The 21,126-nt window shown below is 44.8% G+C and overlaps 1 protein-coding gene across 1 annotated transcript; it reads right to left on the bottom strand.

Annotated features, from left to right (window-relative positions):
- Positions 1-982: 982 nt before the first annotated feature.
- SERPINB11 (serpin family B member 11) lies at positions 983-19,869 on the bottom strand. The gene is made up of 8 exons (XM_055416843.2): positions 19,819-19,869; positions 11,272-11,456; positions 9,894-9,953; positions 8,205-8,333; positions 6,405-6,522; positions 4,958-5,100; positions 4,142-4,297; positions 983-1,839 (listed from the first exon to the last, which is right to left on the bottom strand). The coding sequence occupies exons 2-8, from the start codon at positions 11,437-11,439 to the stop codon at positions 1,435-1,437; spliced, it is 1,179 nt and encodes a 392-aa protein (XP_055272818.2). The 5' UTR covers positions 11,440-11,456; positions 19,819-19,869; the 3' UTR covers positions 983-1,434.
- Between the last annotated feature and the right edge of the window lie 1,257 nt (positions 19,870-21,126).

The raw sequence follows: 21,126 nt of genomic DNA, 5'->3' as shown, positions 1-21,126 counted from the left end.
GCCCATGGACAGAGGAGCGGTCACCAAGAGTGAGACATGACTGAGCACGCATGCGCCCTTCAGGGCCCCAACGGGGAAGCTGAAAACCCACCCTCGCCTCCACCACTGGCAATAGTAAGACGGTGGCCCATCACTGCAGGCGGGAATCAACGGGCGTCTTGGACTGACCGCCCTAGGACAGTGTAAGAGAAGGGGGATTTGAGGGCCTCTTCTGTGTTTAACCCTCTGAGAGAGTTCTGGAGGGAAGCATTCATCACGGTGACACTGAGAAGGCAGTGAACATATTAAGGACACCATTACCTGATCATCATTTCATGTTATCACAAATAGAAATTAAGGAGGATTTCTTTTTTTAAAAATTGTTTTTATTTTGTTTTTTGGCCACATCTAACAGCATGTGGGGTCTTAGTTTCCTGACCAGGGATCAAACCCCATGCCTCCTGCAGTGGAATCCCTGAATCTTAACCACTGGACTACTAGGGAAGTCCCTAAGAAATTTTTCTAATAAAATATTCTGATTGATGTCTGTTTTTTTCTGTTGTGAATTTTACTCACTGTATTATTGTGAATATTGAGGGCTTCCTGGTGGCTTAGCAGTAAAGAATACACCTGCCAATGCATGAGACACAGGTTCCATCCCTGGGTTGAGAAGATCCCCTGGAGAAGGAAATGGCAACCCACTCCAGTATTCTTGCCTGGAAAATCCCATGGACAGAGAAGCCTGGCAGGCTACAGTCCATGGGTAGCAAAAGAGCTGGACACACTTAGTGACTAAACAACTAAACACTATTGAGAAAGAGAGAGAAGGATGGAGGGAGAGAGGGAAGGAAAGAAAAATCTGATTCACTTTAGAGCCTAAAAAGATTTAGCCAAAGATTCTACTAAAACGTGCACCGAATCAGACTTCCACTTATCCAGTCTTTTCTTGTATGTATTGAGTTGCTGCAGAGTACTAAAAATCCTCCAAGAATTTAAGGCATTTCATGTATTTTATTATAGTCAATACAGAATTCACGATGTTATATTTACATATACAAGAAAAATAACAGATTTTAAGAGCCAGCCAAAGTTGAAGCCCTTACATTGGTCTTCCGAAGGTAATGTGGCCACTTAACCAAGAGTTCACTGATACAAACAAGTCAAGAAAATCTAATCTCCCAATCTATTTCCCACTGAGTGGATCATATCACCTGGACAGCACTTAAATGACACCCCAAAGATGAGAGACAGAGGCTTGTCTGTAGCTATAGCTTCTTCCATGATAACCCTCATCTGAGGCTTCACCAACTCGTGGGATAAGCTGGGAGATGTCCTAGACCCATTTTGCAGAGGAGCAAACTGAAGCACGGAGGAGGCTGAGGTATGAACCGCTTTTAGTTGTGGTTTGTCCCTGCGCCTCCTCCGTGACCCTGAACCTTGCTCCACTCACTCTGCTCAGGGAAAGGCCAGCTTGCCACAGAAGACAATTGTGTTGGTGTGAAAGTGCCTGATGAAGAACAGGAAGGGGTGGTTCGCCACGAACTGAGCTCGGATGGGAAGTCTTTTTACTACCAGGGCATCACCAGTGGCCGCAGCTGCCTCCGTGCCCTCCTCGTTGACCTCCACGAAGGACTTGTGGATGACCTTTGATACAAAGAGGCCCTTGACTGGTGATATTCCAGAAAGATCTGCTTTGACCTGACTGAAGATGTCTGTCATCCCGAGGGACTCTAACAGGGAATTGAGCTCGTACTTGATCTCCAGTTTGAATCTCGGGAGATGCACTTCCACATCCCTCTCCACCATGTTGGACGGGCTGGTCCATTCCTGAAAGGTCTTTGAGTTCAGCTGCTTTTCTACCTAAGAGACAAAACACAGGTGAGCCCGCAAGAGCTGAACACATGCCCTCTGTGTTAAATGCTATTTGTTTTCTAATTCTTGGCGTCAATGCAACATCAATCTCTTCTCTACCTTTGCAGTGTGCTCCAGTCCCATCTGAGAACAGTGGAAGCCTCGCGTGCGGCCACACCTGCCCTCTCCTCTTGTCTATGCCTCACTGATGCTCCGTTATTAACTTGTCAGTGTGAACCCTACACTCTTTGGCCTCATTTCCTCAGCAGGTAGGCATCTCTTAAACTCCCTCTATTGCCGTGAAGTCCTTGTGCTCCGTTTCCCGGATGAATTCAACCATCTCTTCTGGGCGTGTGCATCTGAAACATGAGTCACGTCTCCTTTATGAGCTGGTTTCGCCGCTCTAATCCCTCGTGTCCTGCCCTCATTGTGTCGGAAGCTTCTGAACCCTGGATGCCCTCTGCCTTCACCAACAATTCAGTTCCTGGGTCTGTGCTCCGATTTCCCCCCAAGCAGCCTCACAACTCAGACCTCTCACCCTACATCCAGTTTCAAGAGTTTCTGAAGCCTTTCAAATTCTACCCTTGGTCATTTGAAACTCTCTGTTCAGACCTCCCCGCAGCTCCAAACCAGTATGTCAAACCCCAGCAATCTACTACAAGAGTTGAAAACTTTTTTGTCACGTTTTTCCCCATCCTGACAGTATAAAATCAGACATAAAGGCGGTTTTAATTCCTAAGCCTCTTTTCCTTCTGTGCTTTTCTGCCCTGATCCAAGTGACCATGACTTCATGTCAGACCCACCTCACTCCCTCATACTTCTAAGGCATTTGCACGTGTTCTTTGCACTGGTTGAAGCAACAGGTATTGCCTTTGTTCCACTCCATCTCCTACTTATCCAGTGAGGCTGGCATTGAGTTTACCCTACTAGGATACCTTCCTGATCTCCTCAGTCAAATTTGGACTCTCTGTGCTTCCACATGGCTTTCTGCAGGGTCTATCACAGCGCTCCTGACACATGCAACTCGTGTTGTAACCACACATTCATCTGTGTTTCTAGAACACAGCAGAGTTTCCAGCTTGCTGTAGACACTCACTGTTTAGTGTATGAATGAATAAATGAACAATTAAACAAATGAATCACAATTTAATAACCATTTCCGGGACATCCCTGGCAGTCCAGTGGTTAAGACTCCACCTTTCCAATTCAGGGGGCATGGGTCTGATCCTAGTTGGGGAACTAAAAATCCACATACTTCACAGTCCAGCCCAAAGGTAAAAAAGATCACTTCTAAACTGCTTCCAATTGCTCTATACCTCCAAATATCTTCCACTGAAGCCCATAGACCTCCAGAGACCTGAGCTCCCCCTGCAGTGAACCACACCTCTGCCACACGTGTTCTCACAGCCGGGACTGTGCTGCTTTTAGAGCTCCAGAGCATGCATCCCAACCCAGGGATGTCCAGAAGACTTCCCTACTTTCCAAACCTAGGGATCGAATGCAGGTCTCCCACATTGCAGGCGGATTCTTTACTGTCTGAGCCACAAGGGAAGCCCACTACAGAAAGAGGTTTCCCAAATGTCCAATGGCCAGCCTGTGTGCGTGTGTGTATGTGTGTGCGTGTGTATGTGTGTGTGCGTGTGTATGTGTGTGTGCGTGTGTATGTGTGTGCGTCCGTGTGCGTATGCGTGCATGTGTGTGTGTGCGTGCGTGTGTATGTGTGTGTGCGTGTGTTTGTGTGTGTGCGTCCATGTGTATGTGTGTGTGTGTATGTGTGTGCGTGTGTTTGTGTGTGTGCGCGTGTGTATGCGTGCGTGTGTGTATGTGTGTGTGCGTGTGTATGTGTGTGCGTGTGTATGTGTGTGCGTGTGTTTGTGTGTGTGTGCGTGTGTATGCGTGCGTGTGTGTATGTGTGTGTGCGTGTGTATGTGTGTGCGTGTGTATGTGTGTGTGCGTGTGTGTGCGTGTGTGCGTCCGTGTGTATGTGTGTGCGCGTGCGTGCGTATGCGTGCATGTGTGTGTGTGTGCGTGCGTGTGCATCTGCATCTGTATGTTTGTGTGTACTGGTCCCACAGGCACCTCTGCCTCCAGATGCCCTGTTTTTAATGTAAGAATAGACTGTTCTCCCTGAATACATCATCCTGAAGTCAGGGACTTGGGGATGTCCACCCTTTGCTCTCATAGCACCTGGGCAGAACTGCTGAACCGGGTAGAATTAGTGACTGGCAGCACCGTATGGTCATGAAATGCACACCGTGTGTGCACACATACACCGTGTCTTCACTGCACATCAGCATTCTCATAACCTCACCTGGCCTACGTCAGCCGTGCCCACTGGAAGCAGAATGATCATACTGAGTGTGTTGTTGACATAGGGCAGCTCCAGAACCTGCATCTGTGGGTCCTCGATGAGGGCCAGTTTAAACTTCCCAATCTGATGCATCATCTCCACGGTTACACTTTTACCCTATGTTTTTGGAAAAGAGTTGCAATTAGACGGTACAGTTACACATGTGCGTGTACAGGTACGCGTGCTGATTTTCCTTTCAGAATAACAAAGATAACTGCATCAGCACCAGAAAGGCATGGGTAAAACAGAAATGACAAAGTACACCCAGAAATGACAGAAAGTATTACATTGCTTTGCAAAGGTTATAAGTTTTTTAATTTTAAAATGTCTGTGTTCAGATAATATACATACTAATAAAAATGATAACATCTATGTTTCCCCAAAACACAGGCAAGGTCTCTAGATAAAGTGATTTATGTGGGAAAATGAGATTACAGGATCATCTCCTTTTTTTGGATCTAATTAGAGACTTTCCGGGAGAAAAATAGTACAACCAGCTCTGCTGCGCTTCTAGAGAAACTATTTGCTAGAGAAAGCAGGTCTGGAAGAATGAAGACCTAGAAGAACAGTAAGAAAAGGACAGACTTTCTTCTGTTCCTGATCACCCCATTAGGTGCCTTGTGAGAAGGTTTACCGTCACTTCATGGGAGCAACAAAAACTAAATTCATGGAAACACAAGGCCTAGAACCAGCATTTTCACTGAAATTTTCTAAATTGTCTTTAATGGATATGGCATTCTCCGAAATTGATCATCCATCTGAAAATAAAGTACTCACCTTATTTAACTGAAAAGGGGTTTTAAACGTCTCTCGTTCCTGAAATTTATTCTGCCATTGTCCTTTGAAATATATGGCATTCACCAGGACCATGACACATGAGGGGTCAATCGTGCCTTTTCCAAAGAGGTTAGTGACTTTTCCTTGTAATAAAAAAATAAATAAATAATAGATTTGAACTTATTGATAGTAGAGAGCTGAAGAGTTACAAGAAATTTGGATCCTTTGTTCAGGCTAATTATAGATTTGAGATGCCAGAAGAATTCCTTCGTCTGTGGCCATAAAGCATGTTCTTGTCAAATGAAGTTTATTTCAAAGAATACTGAATGCTTTGTTACTTCTAATCAGAAGTTGGCATTCAAGGATTACCAAGTCTGTTAGCTGTGAATCAACCTGTCTTGTAACTAGTCATTTCCAATGCTTTCTTATACATAGCTGGTGTTCTTTTAAAATTCCATAATCATCTCCTATAGTGTGTTAGTCTCTCAGTCATGTCCCAATCTTCGTGACTCCATGCACTGTAGCCCGCCAGGTTCCTCTATCCATGGGATTTTTCAGGCAAGAATACTGGAGTGGGTTGCCATTTCCTTCTCCAGGGGATCTTCCTGACCCAGGGATCAAACTTGAGTCCCCTGGATTGCAGGCAGATTCTTTACCATCTGAGCCACCAGGGAATTGTCTCCTGTGGCTTATTTTTAATATCTTTCAGACTTTATAGTTACCAGTACCTCACCAGTTCCAAATACTTTACATATTCCAAGGATTCACTGGTCCTTGCAGTATGCTAACCTTAGTGTATCACAAGCATATATGCCAACACTTGAAGTAAAAATGTATCTGAAAAGTCAGGATTTATAAATCTATACCAAGAATTTCTTGCTGTAAATATATTGATCAAAACGGAACACCAAGCCCTCTTGGAGCATTTTGGAGTGTTGCAATTTATAGCATTTTTGGGGAATATAATCTATCATACAATATGAAACAGGGGTATATGAAGTATCAGATTCTAACTCGATGAGAGCTTTCATTTTTATTGAACTTTTGGGCCAAACACAATACCTAGCATGTAATAACAATGATGAACATCATTTGCTTATATATTTACATATGTGTATACATACATATATGTGTATATATATATATATATACACACACAAATGAATGGATACATAAATAAACACACAAATTCATGACAAAATGATGATAAGTCTAAACAAATACACAGCATGAAGATCTGTAATGACAGACAACACTAATCAATCTATGCTCAAAATTTTTGCAGAAGTTTTATGTGCCAGGCATTATTCTAGGCACAGAAGCCTAGACTGAGGCCAGAACACTAATCGAAACAAACGCCATCTAGTTTCCTCCTTAACATTAACTCAGCAAGTTTATCAACACAGCTCAAATAAATTTTGGAGACACGTGGTTGACTTATCCTCACCATCAGTTTTACTTTCAACCCAAGCATTGATGGTTCTCCTTGTTTCTTCCACAGACCGTTCAAAATCAACGGTTTGCAGCCTGGCTTGATACAGTTGCTCAGAACAGTGTAAGTATCGCTGTAAAAGAAAGGACAGTTGCATATCACCAAAAAAATAGTGTGAGGAAAGTTATCGCTTAACTGGATTCTTCCGTGCCTGTATCCAGGGAAAGCTTAACTGAGAGCAAAACCTGGCCCTTGACCCAGTTCTTGCCCTGAGCTGCGTCCAGCTACGGCTGGAATATGCTTATGTGACGGCTCACAGCCCAAGCAGTGGGAGTTTTTCCAGACATAATCCTGGGATATCAGTATCTTCTGACACAGACCGAGACAACCTAATGAAATTAATGGGGAGCTTCTCAAGTCAGCGTCTCATGTCAGATGTAATCATTGTCTCAAGTCAGCATCTATTACAATTACGTCCAGATCATGAAAGCTTTGAGGGAGACCAAAGAATGAGAGAGGGGCCCACGGTTGCTAATCCCCTCACTTCGGGCCCTCTCCGTAAACGTTCTCTGTACACTTCTCCGGCTATAGAAGGAAATACCTCTGAAATATCTGTGCTACCAAGATAGGCCACACTAAGTTGCAAAAACTCTGACAATCCAAATCTTGCTGAGTATAAGACGTAGCCTGCACCACCAGGCTAGGGAAGAACATTAGATAGTCAAGGCTGCATCTCGCTTCACCCAGCTGACATTTGAGTTGTTGTTGCCCAGTTGCTCAGTCGTGTCTGACTCTTTGTGACCCCGTGGGCCACAGCATGCCATGTTTCCCTGTCCTTCACTGTCTCCCGGAGTTTACTCAAGTTCATGTCCATTGAGTCGGTGATGCCATCCAACCATCTCATCCTCTGTGGTCCCCTTCCCCTCCTGCCTTCAATCTTTCCCAGCATCAGGGTCTTTTCCAATGAGTCGGCTCTTCTTATCAGGTGGCCAAAGTATTGGAGCTTCAGTCCTTCCAGTGAATATTCAGGGTTGACTGACATCTAAGTCACACTGGTCAAACCAAAGCTGTGTAACTGAATCTAGGATCTCACCTCAACCGTCGCAGAATAATGTGGTATTTAATTTACAGGAAGATGGGTTTAGATAGGGGTCCAGTCTAGGCTTTGTCACTTTATGTCTGTGGCCTTTATAGAATCTGCTTCATGACTGTAGAACTGATAACAGTTTTATAACTACGTCTTACAGGACTACGTAAGAAATATATGAGATTAAGTAGAGTGACTGGCACGTAATAAACACTCAGTACAACTGTATAGATGAGTGCCATTGGAAAATGGTATCATTATTGTTAGAATTTGGGAACTAGAAAGAACGTAGTCTAATCCTCTCATTTTACAGGTGGAAGGGATTTGTCCAAAGTCATGCCTCAATGGGAGCAGCTCTCTTGGCTCCCAGCCCAGTGTACTTTCCATTAACTCTCAATATTCTGCCATTAAGGACCTTTGAAAAAGAGATGAGAAATATATTTTGTTTTCTTTCTGGTTCATAAGGGATAATTATTATCAAATTTGGTTGTGCTTCATCCATGACCTTACTCTTGGACAACATTGGAAATTTGCAGGAAGTTATGTGACATTTCACAACCTTAAATAGGAGTTTGGTAAAAACCATTTCACTGAAACTCTAACTTTGCTCAAATGTAATCTCTTGAAGATGAACATCATGTGACGCTTCTTATCCTTCATTTTATTTTATAATGTGAAATTCAGAGGATGCCAAGAAAGCTGCTGGCCTCTGTTCCAAAGGGACTTACCTCATGGAATGCCATCGCCTTTGTCCCGTAGAGTCTGTTGGCAATGCTGAGGGTATAGTTAGGGTCTGGCCGATTGATGTGGGAGAAAAGGACTCCTAACTCTGAGTGAATCCTTCCAGCTTGGCTGCACTGAAGCACCAGTAAATAAAGAATGGAGTATTAAGTTGCTAGATTTCTTGCCATTAGAGAGTATAAATAATGTAAAAGCAATAACCAGACAGTATGACGTTTGCCTCTGAATAGAAGGGCCGTGAACATGAACAAAACCAGAGTTGGCGAGCTGAGAGCCTTCTCCTTCTCCAGATTTCCTCTCCCGCAACAACCTCGGCACTCTGGGACTTTGGCTACAGACCGTGTGCAGAGCTGTAAACCGCTGCAAACACACATGGACTTGTCAGCTCTCATGGTTTAATCCAAAACCAGACATTTTAATGAAGAGATCCTAGTGGGGGTCTTCAGAGTGATCATCCAAGTTTGATTGTTGCCTTTGTACCTAAAGAATCATTTTCCTTCTCTAGCCATCATGCTCCTTTCAATGTCTCCATTTTCTATGTGGTCACTTAATCAAATACTGAGCTCTTCATTAAACTGAACAGACACACCCATCTGTCTCTGACAGGAGCAATTCATTTAAGCAGGTGGCTTTTAAAAAATTTATTTTTTATTATTTTTTTAAAATTTTAATTGGAAGCTAATTACTTTACAATATCATATTGGTTTTGCCATACATTGACATGAATCCACCCCAGGTGTACATGTGTTCTCCATTTTGAACCCCCTCCCATAAATGAAGGATAGTTGCTTTACTGAATTTTGTTGCTTTCTGTCAGACCTCAGCATGAATCAGCCATAGGTACACATATATCCCCTCCCTCCTGAACCCCACCCAGCAAGGTTGATACAGAGCCCCTGTTTGAGTTCCCTGGGACATGCAGCAAATTCCCGTTGGCTGTCTAGTTTGTATATGGTCATGTGAGTTTCCATGTTACTCTCTCCAAACATCTCACCCTCTCCTCCCCTCTCCCCGTGGCTTTGATGCATCTGAATTCATGGAAATTGTAGGGTTTATGCGTATATTCCCCAAAGTGAATGTTCCCAAACTATGGGCTCTAATTTCCTAACAATAAGGGTTCCGTGAAGCAAGTATTCTATGACTCTAGGCATTTATGTCTTTTCTCAATCAATCACAATCAAGCATACATATATTTTCATGTGGCAGTTCTATTTAATTTTGATGTCAAAAGGCATCCTTTTATTAGACAGAACAGAGACCATAGTCCTGAAGCACGTGGGTTGGGTGACATCAGGCCCTGTTTTCCTGCTATAGAATTAAAAGGTAAAGCATCGTGTTCTTTCTCAGTCCCCTCATTGAACTGAAAGCCTGACCCTGCGTAAAAGAGCCTGACAGGCTGACCATGGGGCACAGTCCATAAGAGAGCAGAAGATCGAATGAGAACGACAAAAATCAGATGATAGAATCAGGGGCTTTACTGTGGCTGCTATTATCCTCATGTCAAGTCTTATTGGCCACAGTCACCCTCAGGAGGGTTAAAGGAGGAAAGCAAGGACTCATCACTTGCGCTCTTATGAATCAATAAAGTGCTCTGCCGCTCAGCGCCTGGACTGTATTATTTCTTGGTGCTCTTTTATCAAAGAGCATTTGACAGCTCAGCAGAAATATTATCATACCTTAGCCAAGTCCTTGAACTCTGGTCCTGATGATTCTACAATATGATTAAAGTGAAGCACCTAGAAAAAAAATGAGATAGATTGGCATCAGAAGCAACATATAGTCTATAGAGGCTGACAGTTACAAGTTTTTCCACTTCAGATAAAGACCTAGTAAGAGCTAATGTTCAGTGATATTATATTCCAAATCCTGAACTAAGCCTTTGCATATCTTACTTAATCCTCCCAACAACTTTTAAAGTAGATCCTGTTATCCTCATTTTCTGTCAGGGAAACTGAGTTCATGAGGTTAATCCACTTGGCCCCCTACCCTCATTGCCTGTCTGGCCCCAGGCCCTGAGTTCTGGCTCAGACTCCTCCGCCACCCCCACCCACTGTTGCGGACCAGCACTGACAGTGCTCTTCTGGGGTTGTGCAAAACACCGCACAGTTCCCCACTAGATTATTTATTTAAATGCAAGAAAATCCTAAAAGTGCATCAAAATATGAAATAAAGGACAAGAAATAATAAGATGTGAAAATACCCTGGGAGTTGTTAAGTGACATTCTTCTAGACTTTTCACAGAAAAAAAAAAATGCTCCTCTGTCTATGGGATTTCCCAGGCAAGGATACTGGAGTGGGTGCCGTTTCCTCCTCCAGGGGAGCTTCCCAACCCAGGGATCGAACCTGTGTCTCTTGCATCTCCTGCCTTGGCAGGCGGATTCTTTACCATTACTGCCACCTGGGAAGCCATACATATGTAAACACATGTATGAACGTGTGTATAAGTATGCATGGTGGAAAACCACTGCATATCAGCTTATGTCAGCATTCTTTCTTGGCCTCAGTTTAGTCTCTGTTTCCCCATCTGTACAATGGGAATAATGAGCCCTGCGCCTCACACACAGGGCTGGCACGAACTGCAGATGTGTATCTGAGCACTGTAAAAACTAGATAACTTTTAAACAGTCTTTTTTTTTTTTACTCAATTTGGTCATTTTTTTTTAAAACACTATTTTTTCATTTGGAGTATAATTATTCTACAACACTGTGTTAGTTTCTGATAGAAACTCATTTTATTTTAAGTTAAAATTGTAGAGGGCAAGAATCATACCATATATGTGTTCTCTGGCATGTTTAAATAACTGTAAGGATAAACTATGAAAGTAAATTTCAGTCATTTATGTGTGAAAGTGTCGATGGCAATGCATTCTGAGCGTGGCATGCATTGTTATTTGCATTATAATGTATAGCATTATCTAAGCCATTAGTCGTAAGAAATATGCTTTGCCCACAAGTGGTTCTTCTTTCACAAGATGGCAGCATTTTCTGGGTATGGAGGTGTAAGTCACTCTGAGGAAGACCCAGGCCACCCAGGATTCCTGCTGTGTCCAGTACCTTCTCCATCTGCTCTGCGCTGTCTCCTCTGGCTCCCAGGAGGATCATACTAAGAGCATAAAGAAGACTCAGCGGGGAAAAGAAGACATTGTCTCCTGCGTGGTTATAGTTCAGCTCCTTGAACACGTCCAGACAAAATTCAGCGTTTGCTCTGCTGAGGGAATCCATTCGAGGCAAAGCCCCACCTGAGAATGGACGGGAAACAAAATCTCAGACTCACCTGGAGGCACAGATACTGTCGAGCCATATCACACTCCATGAACGCAAGCGTCTGAGCTTCACGAAAAGTTACAGCTGTTGTCACACTTTCTGAGGAGCCGATAGATGCTAGGGTGGGGGCGGGGCCTTCACAGTAGCTTTTTATTCTCATGAAGAGAAGATTTACTGTTCTCTTCAACCAGTACTTCAAAGCTCTCTCTCTATGGCTTGTGTACATTTAAAAGTGACGGCTAATTTTTCTGGAACAAAAGCACAGAAGAAATTGGATCCCTCGGCCCTTACTTTCCATGCTTTAGGGACTCTCCTCATCCTGGAATTTGTACAGAAAAATCCTCGGGCTACACAGCCCAGCCGAAAGAGATCCTCCCAGCCAACTCCAGTCTGCACAGCCTCCATCCTGCCACTCCTGCGCAAGCAAGGTGAGAGACAGTGGGCAAACGTGGATGATACTCTCTGCACACTTCATCACCTTGGTGAACCTTATTTCCTATCTCCTCCACAAGAGTAAGGGGATCCTAGAAAATAGGTCATGCACCCAAAGGTGGCCAAAGCCTTCAGCCCAGCATGATGTCAGGAAAAATGGAGGAAGAAAGGAGGAAAAATTGAGAGGAAAGTAAAGATGCTGGGAATGAGTGCTCTCTAAGGACAGCGGCACATCGGGAAGGAAGAGTTTATTTATTGGGCCCCCCAAACATTTACTGAGCACTGCCAAGTGCAGAAACGATGGAGCATCATCTTGCCTCGGGAACGTTTCACTTTCTAGGGCCCTCCACTGCCAACAAACACTTCCTTCCTTTAACTTCCTGGTCGTCATTCTCTCTTTCCCTGTCACTGGTTCATCCAACCTCACCTCAGCGGCCACCTCAGCCTCTTTTTCAGGATTTTTCTCACATTCTCAACCTCTGGACACAGTAACACATCAGGATGCAAATCTCTGCCTTCTATATGATTCTAGTTTAGTTGCTCAGTCACGTCTGACTCTTTGTAACCCCATGAACTGTAGCCCGTTTGGCTCTTCTGTCCTTGGGATTCTCCAGGCAGCAATACTGGAGTGGGTTGCCATTTTCTTCTCCAGGGTATCTTCCCAAACCAAGGATCTAACCAGCATGTCCTGCATTACAGGCAGATTCTTTACCACTGAGTCACCAGGGACGCGCCCCTCCTCCCAGCCTTGCATTGCATTTTTTAATATATTTACCACATATATTATAAATGTGTGTTTTATACATTATATATACATGACTTTATGTAAATATAAGCAATGTTTATGTTTGTTTATATAAATAAAACACATATATGTACTATACATGAATCTATTGCCTGACTTTCTCGCTAGAGTACTATCCCCATTAAAGCAAGGAGTTTGTTTTTATGCTTTATTCCAGCACCAGTCCTGACCAATTCACTAAATATCGATGATACACAGATGTACACAGAATACTGAGGAAGCTCACGGGGGACAGAACTAACCCAAGAGTCACAGGAAGTCTTCCTGGAGGAGGTGATGTCCTACTACCCCTTGAAGAATGAAACAAGTCACCCAGGTATACACATAAAGGAAGATCATTGCTGACAGAAGGCAAAATATGAGCAGGGACTCAAAATCCTGAAAGAGAAATTTGCATCATGAGAGTGCAATGTAGGAGGCCAAAGGTGGTGGTTGGCAGGACCGGAGATTGGGCAGAAATGTCCCGGGGGCCTTGCACACCCCACTGAGGAGAGATCAGAGGGGGCCCGAGGGCTCACGGAGTCGGGGCTCCAGGCTGCCTGCCGGAGCTAGGGTCAGCTTTGTGAGCTCTCCCTCTTGGTCTCCTGACTTGGATTCTCTTCTCAGAGGTCTCCCTCTCTCCCTTTCACAAGTTGCTCTAACAGCCACCACTGAAACTCTTGCTCACAATCACTCCAGCAAGCACGTCTTCCCTCTTTCAGACACCTTCAAATTCTCCCCACACAGCACATTTTTTAAAATGTTAATTGCCTGCTGTTCAGTCCTTCCCTTCCATCCCCCTATTCTATGCTGAGAGATGGATTTCAAGGTGCAGTTTTCATGTAGAATGTCCTTCAGAAAAGGCTTCCCACTTCTCAGGAATAAGCCGTGATTGGTTTAAGCCAATTGAGGCATTCTGTATCCCACATCAGTGAAAAAAACTTGAAAGTGTATGTCGCTCGGTCGTGTCTGACTCTTTGCGACTCCATGAACTGTAGCTGACCAGGCTCCTCCATCCACGGGACTCTCCAGGCAACAGTACTGGAGTGAGTTGCCATTTCCTTCTCCAGGGGATCTTCCCTATCCAGGGATCAAGCCCACATCTCCTGTATTGCAGGCAGATTCTTTACCATCTGAGCCACCAGGGAAGCCCTAACTGGTAAAAACTTTCACTTATAAGAAGAATAAGATCTAATGTACAGCATGGTGACAATGGTGAATGATACTGTACTGTGTGCTCAACGGTTGCTGAGAATAGATCTTAAGCTTGTTCATCACACACCAAAGAAAGGTTTAACTCTGTGAGGTGCGCGCATGCGTGTGTGCTAAGTCACTTCGGTCGTGCCTGACTCTTTGCAGCCCTATGACTGTAGCCCTCCAGGCTCCTCTGTCCATGGATTCCCCAGGCAAGAAGACTGAGTGGGTCGCCATTTCCTCCTCCAGGGGATCCTCGGGACCCAGGGATCGAACCTGCATCTCCTGCCTCTCCTGCCCTGGCAGGCAGGTTCTTTACCCCTAGCACCACCGGGGAAGACCCATCACTATATGTTAAATATATAGCCATTCTTGTCAGTCATCCCTCAGTAAAGTTGGCGGGGGATAAATGAATAAAATCTTAAAATCGGAAGCTGTGGCAAACCTTGCTAGTAAGGCAGCAGATTTTGCTGCAAGACTTCTGGAAAATTCCTTCTGATATAAAGAGACTCTCAGAAGGAAACCAGTCCTCTTCTCTGTTTTAGGGTTGTTTTGCCTTCATGTGGCCACTGATGCAGCAGCTATTTTGTAACCAAGCCAGGGTGTCAGAGAGCATGATGGAAAGAATCTGAGTCTCTGATGACACACCTTTGAGTGGAAGCATTAACCCACCTGGATCTGCCCTACCTTTGGACATTTTTTGTCCTGTAAAATGATAAATTTTCCCTATTGTTCAAGCCATCTTATCTGAGTCTTCTGTTTCTTGCAGCTAGAGGCATCTCAAGTCTCTAGGAATTGCTTTACACATCCCTGTCCACCTGGACCAATTAGACCACTGACCTCACGTGCGTGCTTTTCTACATCTTTTCCTTCATTAGTCCCACAGGGAACTGGAGTGATTTCATTCTTCTTTGTCTCATCTTCTAGATCACTGGTCCCCACCCTTTTGGGGTTGGGGTTGGGCTAATGCCAGGGACTGGCTTCGTGGAGGATAATTTTTCCAGGGACCAGGGTGAGGGGTGGTTTCAGGATGATTCAAGCACATTTATTGTGCACTTTATTTTGAGTATCATCACGTCAGCTCCACCTCAGGTCACCAGGCATTGGGTCTGGAGGTTGGGGACCCCTATTCTACATGACAGCTGTGCCCCCTTTTGGAATGCTAGTCTAGGGTTATAATCTCTAGGCTATTGAGACAGGTGACCAACATACATCTCCACCTGTGTGTATTTATTTTAGTTACTAACTTACCTTGTTTGCCACCCATACCCACCTGAGCTGAGCTCTCTGGAAGTGCATTCTCTGGTTGCTGATTTAGGCATTGCATAGAGTTTCTCACTAACCGCGATTCGCGCACTGGGAGCCAAACAGAGCCAAGGGCCAAAGCTTCAGAACTGGGACAGGGAGGAGAGTGCATGGCTTAGCATTAATCAGGCAGAGAGAGACTGAAGGGAAGTGTGTTGCTCGTGGACTTTCAAAATAATGGCCCATGACATTTATGTGGTTAAAAAGATGACCACACATCCCTGTCATCAAAACTCATTGTCCTAAAATAATCTTAAGGAATAGATGCTGCGTGTTCCAATCACCAGCCCACCCAGCCTGGTTTCATGGAGTCTGACGGTTATGTTATACCGAGCCTGCACCGTACCCTTCTCTGCCCCTCCCAGTTTTTTAAAGCTATAACTCAAAGGTTGGGCTGGTCTTACCTCATGAAAATACTAGTCCGTGCCTTTGACAAGATGCTGCTCTGCAAGTTACTGTCAGTGCAGCGCTCTGTACCATGCCTGATAATAACCGTGTCTCTGGGAGCTCTTTGTTTAGTTACCTTGATAGTATTTTAATAACCAAAGCACATTCCACAGTGAAGCATGTCCAAGCCAGACACGCTTCACAAGGCATTCTGGGTAACGCCAGGTTCTGGGATGCAATTTCTGATTTACAAGCAAATGTGAGTTTATTCTTCTTAAATCTTTGTCTTATTCTCATTATAAAACAACCTGCCTACATAGCATAGGTGCTGTAGCCCAACAGTTACTGGGACACCTAGGAAGAGTTTGGAATATACTGATAGAGTATTTATTGTGCTATTTTTGCTGTTGTTCAGTTGCTAAGTTGTGTCTGACTGTAACTCCATGGACCATAGCCCACCAGTCTCCTCCCTCCATGGGATTTCCCAGGCAAGAGTAATGGATTGGGTTACCATTTTCTGCTCCAGGGAACCTTCCTGGACCAGGGATCAAACCTGTGCGTCCTGCATTGGTAGTGGTTTCTTTACCCCCGAGCCCCCAGGGAAGCCCTTATTGTGTACAGGCACCCTCCTTTCATTAAACGTTTCATGTGTTTGTGTCTGCTTTTTACTCATAAGCATAAAAAGTTGAGGTAGTCACATCTCTCCGTTCTTAGCATTGGGCTGCAGAAGTCATCCTCTCCTTGGCTTATTACCTTCAACCCAACAGATCCCCTTTCTCCTCCATTCCTATAGAAGACAAAACTTGTTTAAAGCACGTTCTTCTATTTATGTGTTCATGTATAATATTGTTTTCTTTATATATGCGTTTTTTACTTTCATAAATGAGCTTATGTTGATTTTTTTATTTAGTATTATGTTTTTTTAGATTCATCCATGAGGACTTCCTTGTAGTCCAGTGGATAAGACTCCAAGCTCCCAGTGCAGGCAGCAGGCAAGTTTGAAATCTGGTCAGGGAACTAGACCCTATATGACTCAACTAAGAGCTTGCCTGTAGCAAATGAGAGATCCCACGTGCTGCAGCTAAGACCCCGTGCAGCCAAACAAATGAATATTTTTTAAAAGACTCATCCATGTTACTCTGAAAACATAATCTGTTACTTCTGGGTAACTGTGAGTTTATGCTTTCACCGCATTTGGTGTATCCACTCCTTAGGGACAGACACCCAGTGGCCTCCTAGTCTACACCATCAGGAGCACTGCTGGGTGCATCCTACACACTCCCTTACCCACCTGGGTGGGAACTTCTCTGTAAAGCAAACAGCTGGATCACAGGGCTCAGGTATGCGCCAATCACCACAGACACATTACTCAGACTCTGTCTTGCAGAATGGGTCATGTTACCCTGGTGTTGCAGATGAGACAGTAAGGACCTGGGAATTCACACACTCAGTTCAGTTCAGTTCAGTTCAGTCGCTCAGTCGTGTCCGACTCTCCGCGACCCCATGAATCACAGCACGCCAGGCCTCCCTGTCCATCACCAACTCCCGGAGTTCACTCAAACTCATGTCCACAGAGTCGGTGATGCCATCCAGCCATCTCATTCTCCGCCGTCCCCTTCTCCTCCCGCCCCAACCTTTCCCAGCATCAGAGTCTTTTCCAGTGAGTCAACTCGTCGCATGAGGTGGCCAAAGTATTGCAGTTTCAGCTTCAGCATCAGTCCTTCCAATGAACATCCAGGACTGATACCACCAAGTAAATAGGGCCCATCTCTTCTGAGGCCTACGCTTTTTCCACATACTGTCATACACTATTCATATTAGCATTTCTGTGTGTGAGTGCACGCATACGTGTGTGCATGTGCAGGCCAGGTCACTTCAGTCGTGTCTGGCTCTTTGCGACCCCATGGACTGTAGCCCGCCAGGTTCCTCTGTCCGTGAGGATTCTCCAAGCATGAATACGGAGTGGGTTGCCGTTTCCTCTTCCAGGGGATCTTCCTGACCCAGGGATCGAACTTGCGTCTCTTATGTATCCTGCATTGGCAAGCAGCTTCCTTACCACTGCAGCCATCTGGGAGGCACCTGTGCAAACTTTTACTTGAGATGAGATGATCTTATTTTTATTGCACTATGATTGTTATAAAACAGGGATGATTATTATCCCTATTTTATAATGATAGCATTCTACCAGAAAAATTAAAAATTTGTCCAAGATGCAAAGCATTAATAGGCTTAATCTGATAGTTAATAAAACAGTATTATTTACCTTACTTTCCAGTTGGATTTTATCATTTTTCAAACATTTAAAGCACAGAACCAAGAAGGAAAACTTCAGGCTCAAGTTTTTCTTAAAATTATTAGGAATATGTAATTAAAATTAATTAATGAGCTATGGTATTTGTTTATTGGCAAGACTGAGTTTTAACTATTGTTAATCCAGCACTTGAGAATTCTATTTCCTCCATTTATTTTCCAAAATTCCACCTTTCTAGCTGTTCGAAGAGTTCTTCCCCAACAGAGCCTGTGTTAATCTTACATTCAACTGATTTTATGCGGTTTCCTTAACTGAACAATTTCCTCTACACCTGGTGACCGTGCGGACACAGGTAATCATGGATAAGTTTACAGATTCGTGTTCATTGCATAGGCTAGTCTTCATCACTAGATTTAACATTTATTGAAAGCGGGGAAATTTTACCTGGAAATTATCAGTGTATTGCACAGTCACCCAGGAATCAATATGTATTAGCAACAGGGACATTCTACACATTTTACAACTTCTGGTCTCATTAATATTACCCAGTCAGTTTCAGGATAGAGGAGCCCATGGATCACAGAAGCCCCAAGGCACATGGATCTCACCAGAGATAAAAGCTGCAGTCCATGGAGTCACAAAGAGTCATACGTGACTGAAAGACTAACACACACACAGGGAAGATGGCACCCAGGCAGCGAGGGCAAGCTGGAAGTGTCCTTAGTGGCAGAAGGACTTCAAAGTAAACCTCACAGACAGAGAAGCACAGACATTTTCTTTCAGTGTGCCTCTCTATCTGCTTTTAGGGTAAATAAAATCCCTCCAAAGCAGTGGAGACGTGTCATCTGGCAGTGTCATGGGGGAAAAGAAAAGACAGAAAAATAGAAGGATGCCCAAGGCTGCAGCTCTTCTAGGTTGAGAAAGGGAGACTTCTGTTCAGGAAATGAGGAGAGAACACGCCTTGCTGTTGAGTTGCTAACTCGTGTCCGACTCTGTGACCTCATAACCGTGGCCCACCAGGCTCCTGTGTCCATGGGATTCTCCCAGACAAGAACACTGGAGTGGGCTGCCATTTCCTCCTCCAGGGGATCTTCCAGAGCCAGGGATGGAACCCGTGTCTCCTGTATTGGCAGGCAGATTCTTTACCAGTGAGCCACCAGGGAAGCCCCTTAGAAGGGGATACTGACGACTAAGAGATTGCGAGAAGACTCGGGGTCTGGGTCTGTCCTTCTGGGGGAAATACATCTCCCAGGGTGGCTAAGACACCAAGTTCTTAAAACCTAGTGCAGAGCCTGGCTAAATTCTTAACCATTTCATACAACAGCTTTTCTAGTGCCTCTTCTCCTTCCCTAAATCAGGGCTAATCTTTTACTCCCAGGCTCCGTCCTTCAAACTTTGTAAATTTCACAATATGCTTATTGATCCTAGAAGTAGTAGGAGCTTTAGAATGGCCACCCCATCACACAGACACAAGCCATCAGATTTTACATTTGTTTACAGAATGCAGTTTTACCTTCAGAGACTAATGTTAGAGCCCTAAGAAGAAACTTAGACCCAGAAAACTAAAAGAATTCTTCCCCACACATGAGGTTTTTACTAAGGCATTTCCAGTGAAGTTGAGATCCTCTAAGGAACAAAGACATTCTTCATCACATGGATGTGATAGCCATCGTGACCAGCTGTGTTCTGAATAAGAGTTATTAGGGAGTCTATAAAAAATATCCACAGAGTTCTGTTTTACTAAACGAATCGGAAATCTGAAATCAGTTTCACCTGCCTCAGAGATTTAAAAATGCACACTATCAGAGACATTCAGACCGGTTAAGGTGTGTATTAACAGAAAACCGCCCTCGTTACAGAGTAAGCTCCCCTCAGCGTGGTTCCTGGCAACCCTGTTCAAATGCCACCGTTTATTGCCTCTGTCTGTTCCCCTGTGACTAGAAGCACAGCTGAAATGATAAAGCACAAAGCTACTTCTCTTTACCTTTGCTGTTTTTCGGTGGTGAAATGGACAGTCAGGCAGGAGATATGCAAGCTGCGTCTCTGTAGAGGAAATATAAGCCTTTACGTTCGGCCCCTCCCTTTCCCTGTGTGCCCTTCGTGATTCAACTCTCCACCTGCTGGGCGGAAAGGACGGCTCTGAGGGGGAAGTCCTTCTGAGAGGCCCCGAAGCTGCGCCGGGGGGGCTCTCAGGAAAGGACGGCTCTAAGGAGGAAATCCTTCTGAGAGGCCCCAGAGCTCTCAGGATAGCCACCAGCCCGAGGTGTGTCTCCCAACGCTGGAGAAGCATGCATGTCAACCTCCCTCCGCTTTGCTAATGGGGAAGCATTGTCGAGCCTAACCTCTGTTCAAGAAGATAAGCTGTCTTTCTCAAGAGAATAACTTGAATCCATTCAAGTCCATGGTGCCATACTCAGTATGGGAAGGGTAGCTGGAGTCATGAGCATGCACAGAGCTACTCCAGGGGAAGCTCTCTAGCCATGAGCAAAGCTGCCTGACCTGAGGCACGTTCATCCTGAGATCTCCTGAGCTCTGTTGCAGAAGCAATCTGCTGGCAGGTAATTCCCGTCCCATAAAAAGAGCACAAGGATGAGCTCAAGCAAGAGTTATTCTGTGGTTTTCATTTAAAAGCTTGCTAGGAGCCATGAGCCACCCTGCCTCAGGTGCGTTAGGAGGTGTGAGCCAGTGCCATGTGAGAGAGACTAGAGATGACGGGTGAAAACTGGAGACAGAACAGTGTTTGGGGTGCACAGGCACCAGGATCAGCACCCTGAGTGAAGGCCGCTCCCCCCAGGCTCCCCGGCCGTGCCATCCAGGCTGACACCCACACCACAGCCCAGAGGGGAGCGGGAGAGCTGAGCTGCGCCACGCACAGCGAGGGGACGCTCTGCACTGCCACACTGCTCTCTGCATCCCCGGCAAACACGTCCTCTCTCCGTCAAAGCTCACCCTCCACAGACACAGAAGGAGAAGAGTCAGGTTTGCAGGTATGCCCCTACTCTGCACTGTGCCCGCGAGAGTCTCTGGAGAATACTTGCACACAGCCATCTGCACAGAATTAAAAGGAGTCCCAAACCTGCCCCACCTTTCTCTGCTCAGAGAAAGTGCTTTCTGATGGGAGCCCCTTCCAGTGAGGAGTTTCTGGCATTTGGAATCGTCATATCCAACGTTAAGGCTGATTCTCCACCTTTTCATCTTGCTCTGATCTATTTTTCTTGTTGTTGAAATTTAGTTGATTTATTATGCTGTGGTAGTTTGAGGGGTACAGCGAAGTGACTCAGATTTTATACAT

Source organism: Moschus berezovskii, chromosome 28 (genome assembly GCF_049115385.1).
Source record: "Moschus berezovskii isolate FMDL1 chromosome 28, NW_MosBer_1.0, whole genome shotgun sequence".
Taxonomy (NCBI): Eukaryota; Metazoa; Chordata; class Mammalia; order Artiodactyla; family Moschidae; genus Moschus; species Moschus berezovskii.
Note: the sequence above shows the minus strand (reverse complement) of the source record. Positions and strands in the feature narration are given on the sequence as shown.

What these genes read in the sequence shown, in the direction of transcription:
- SERPINB11 (XM_055416843.2), bottom strand. Translation starts at nt 11,439, where the DNA reads ATGGATTCCCTCAGCAGAGCAAACGCTGAATTTTGTCTGGACGTGTTC. An exon ending in AGTTCAAGGACTTGGCTAAG is followed by an intron (nt 8,334 to 9,893) that starts GTATGATAATAT and finishes CTGGTGCTTCAG; the next exon opens with TGCAGCCAAGCTGGAAGGAT. An exon ending in AGGCGATGGCATTCCATGAG is followed by an intron (nt 6,523 to 8,204) that starts GTAAGTCCCTTT and finishes TTTCTTTTACAG; the next exon opens with CGATACTTACACTGTTCTGA.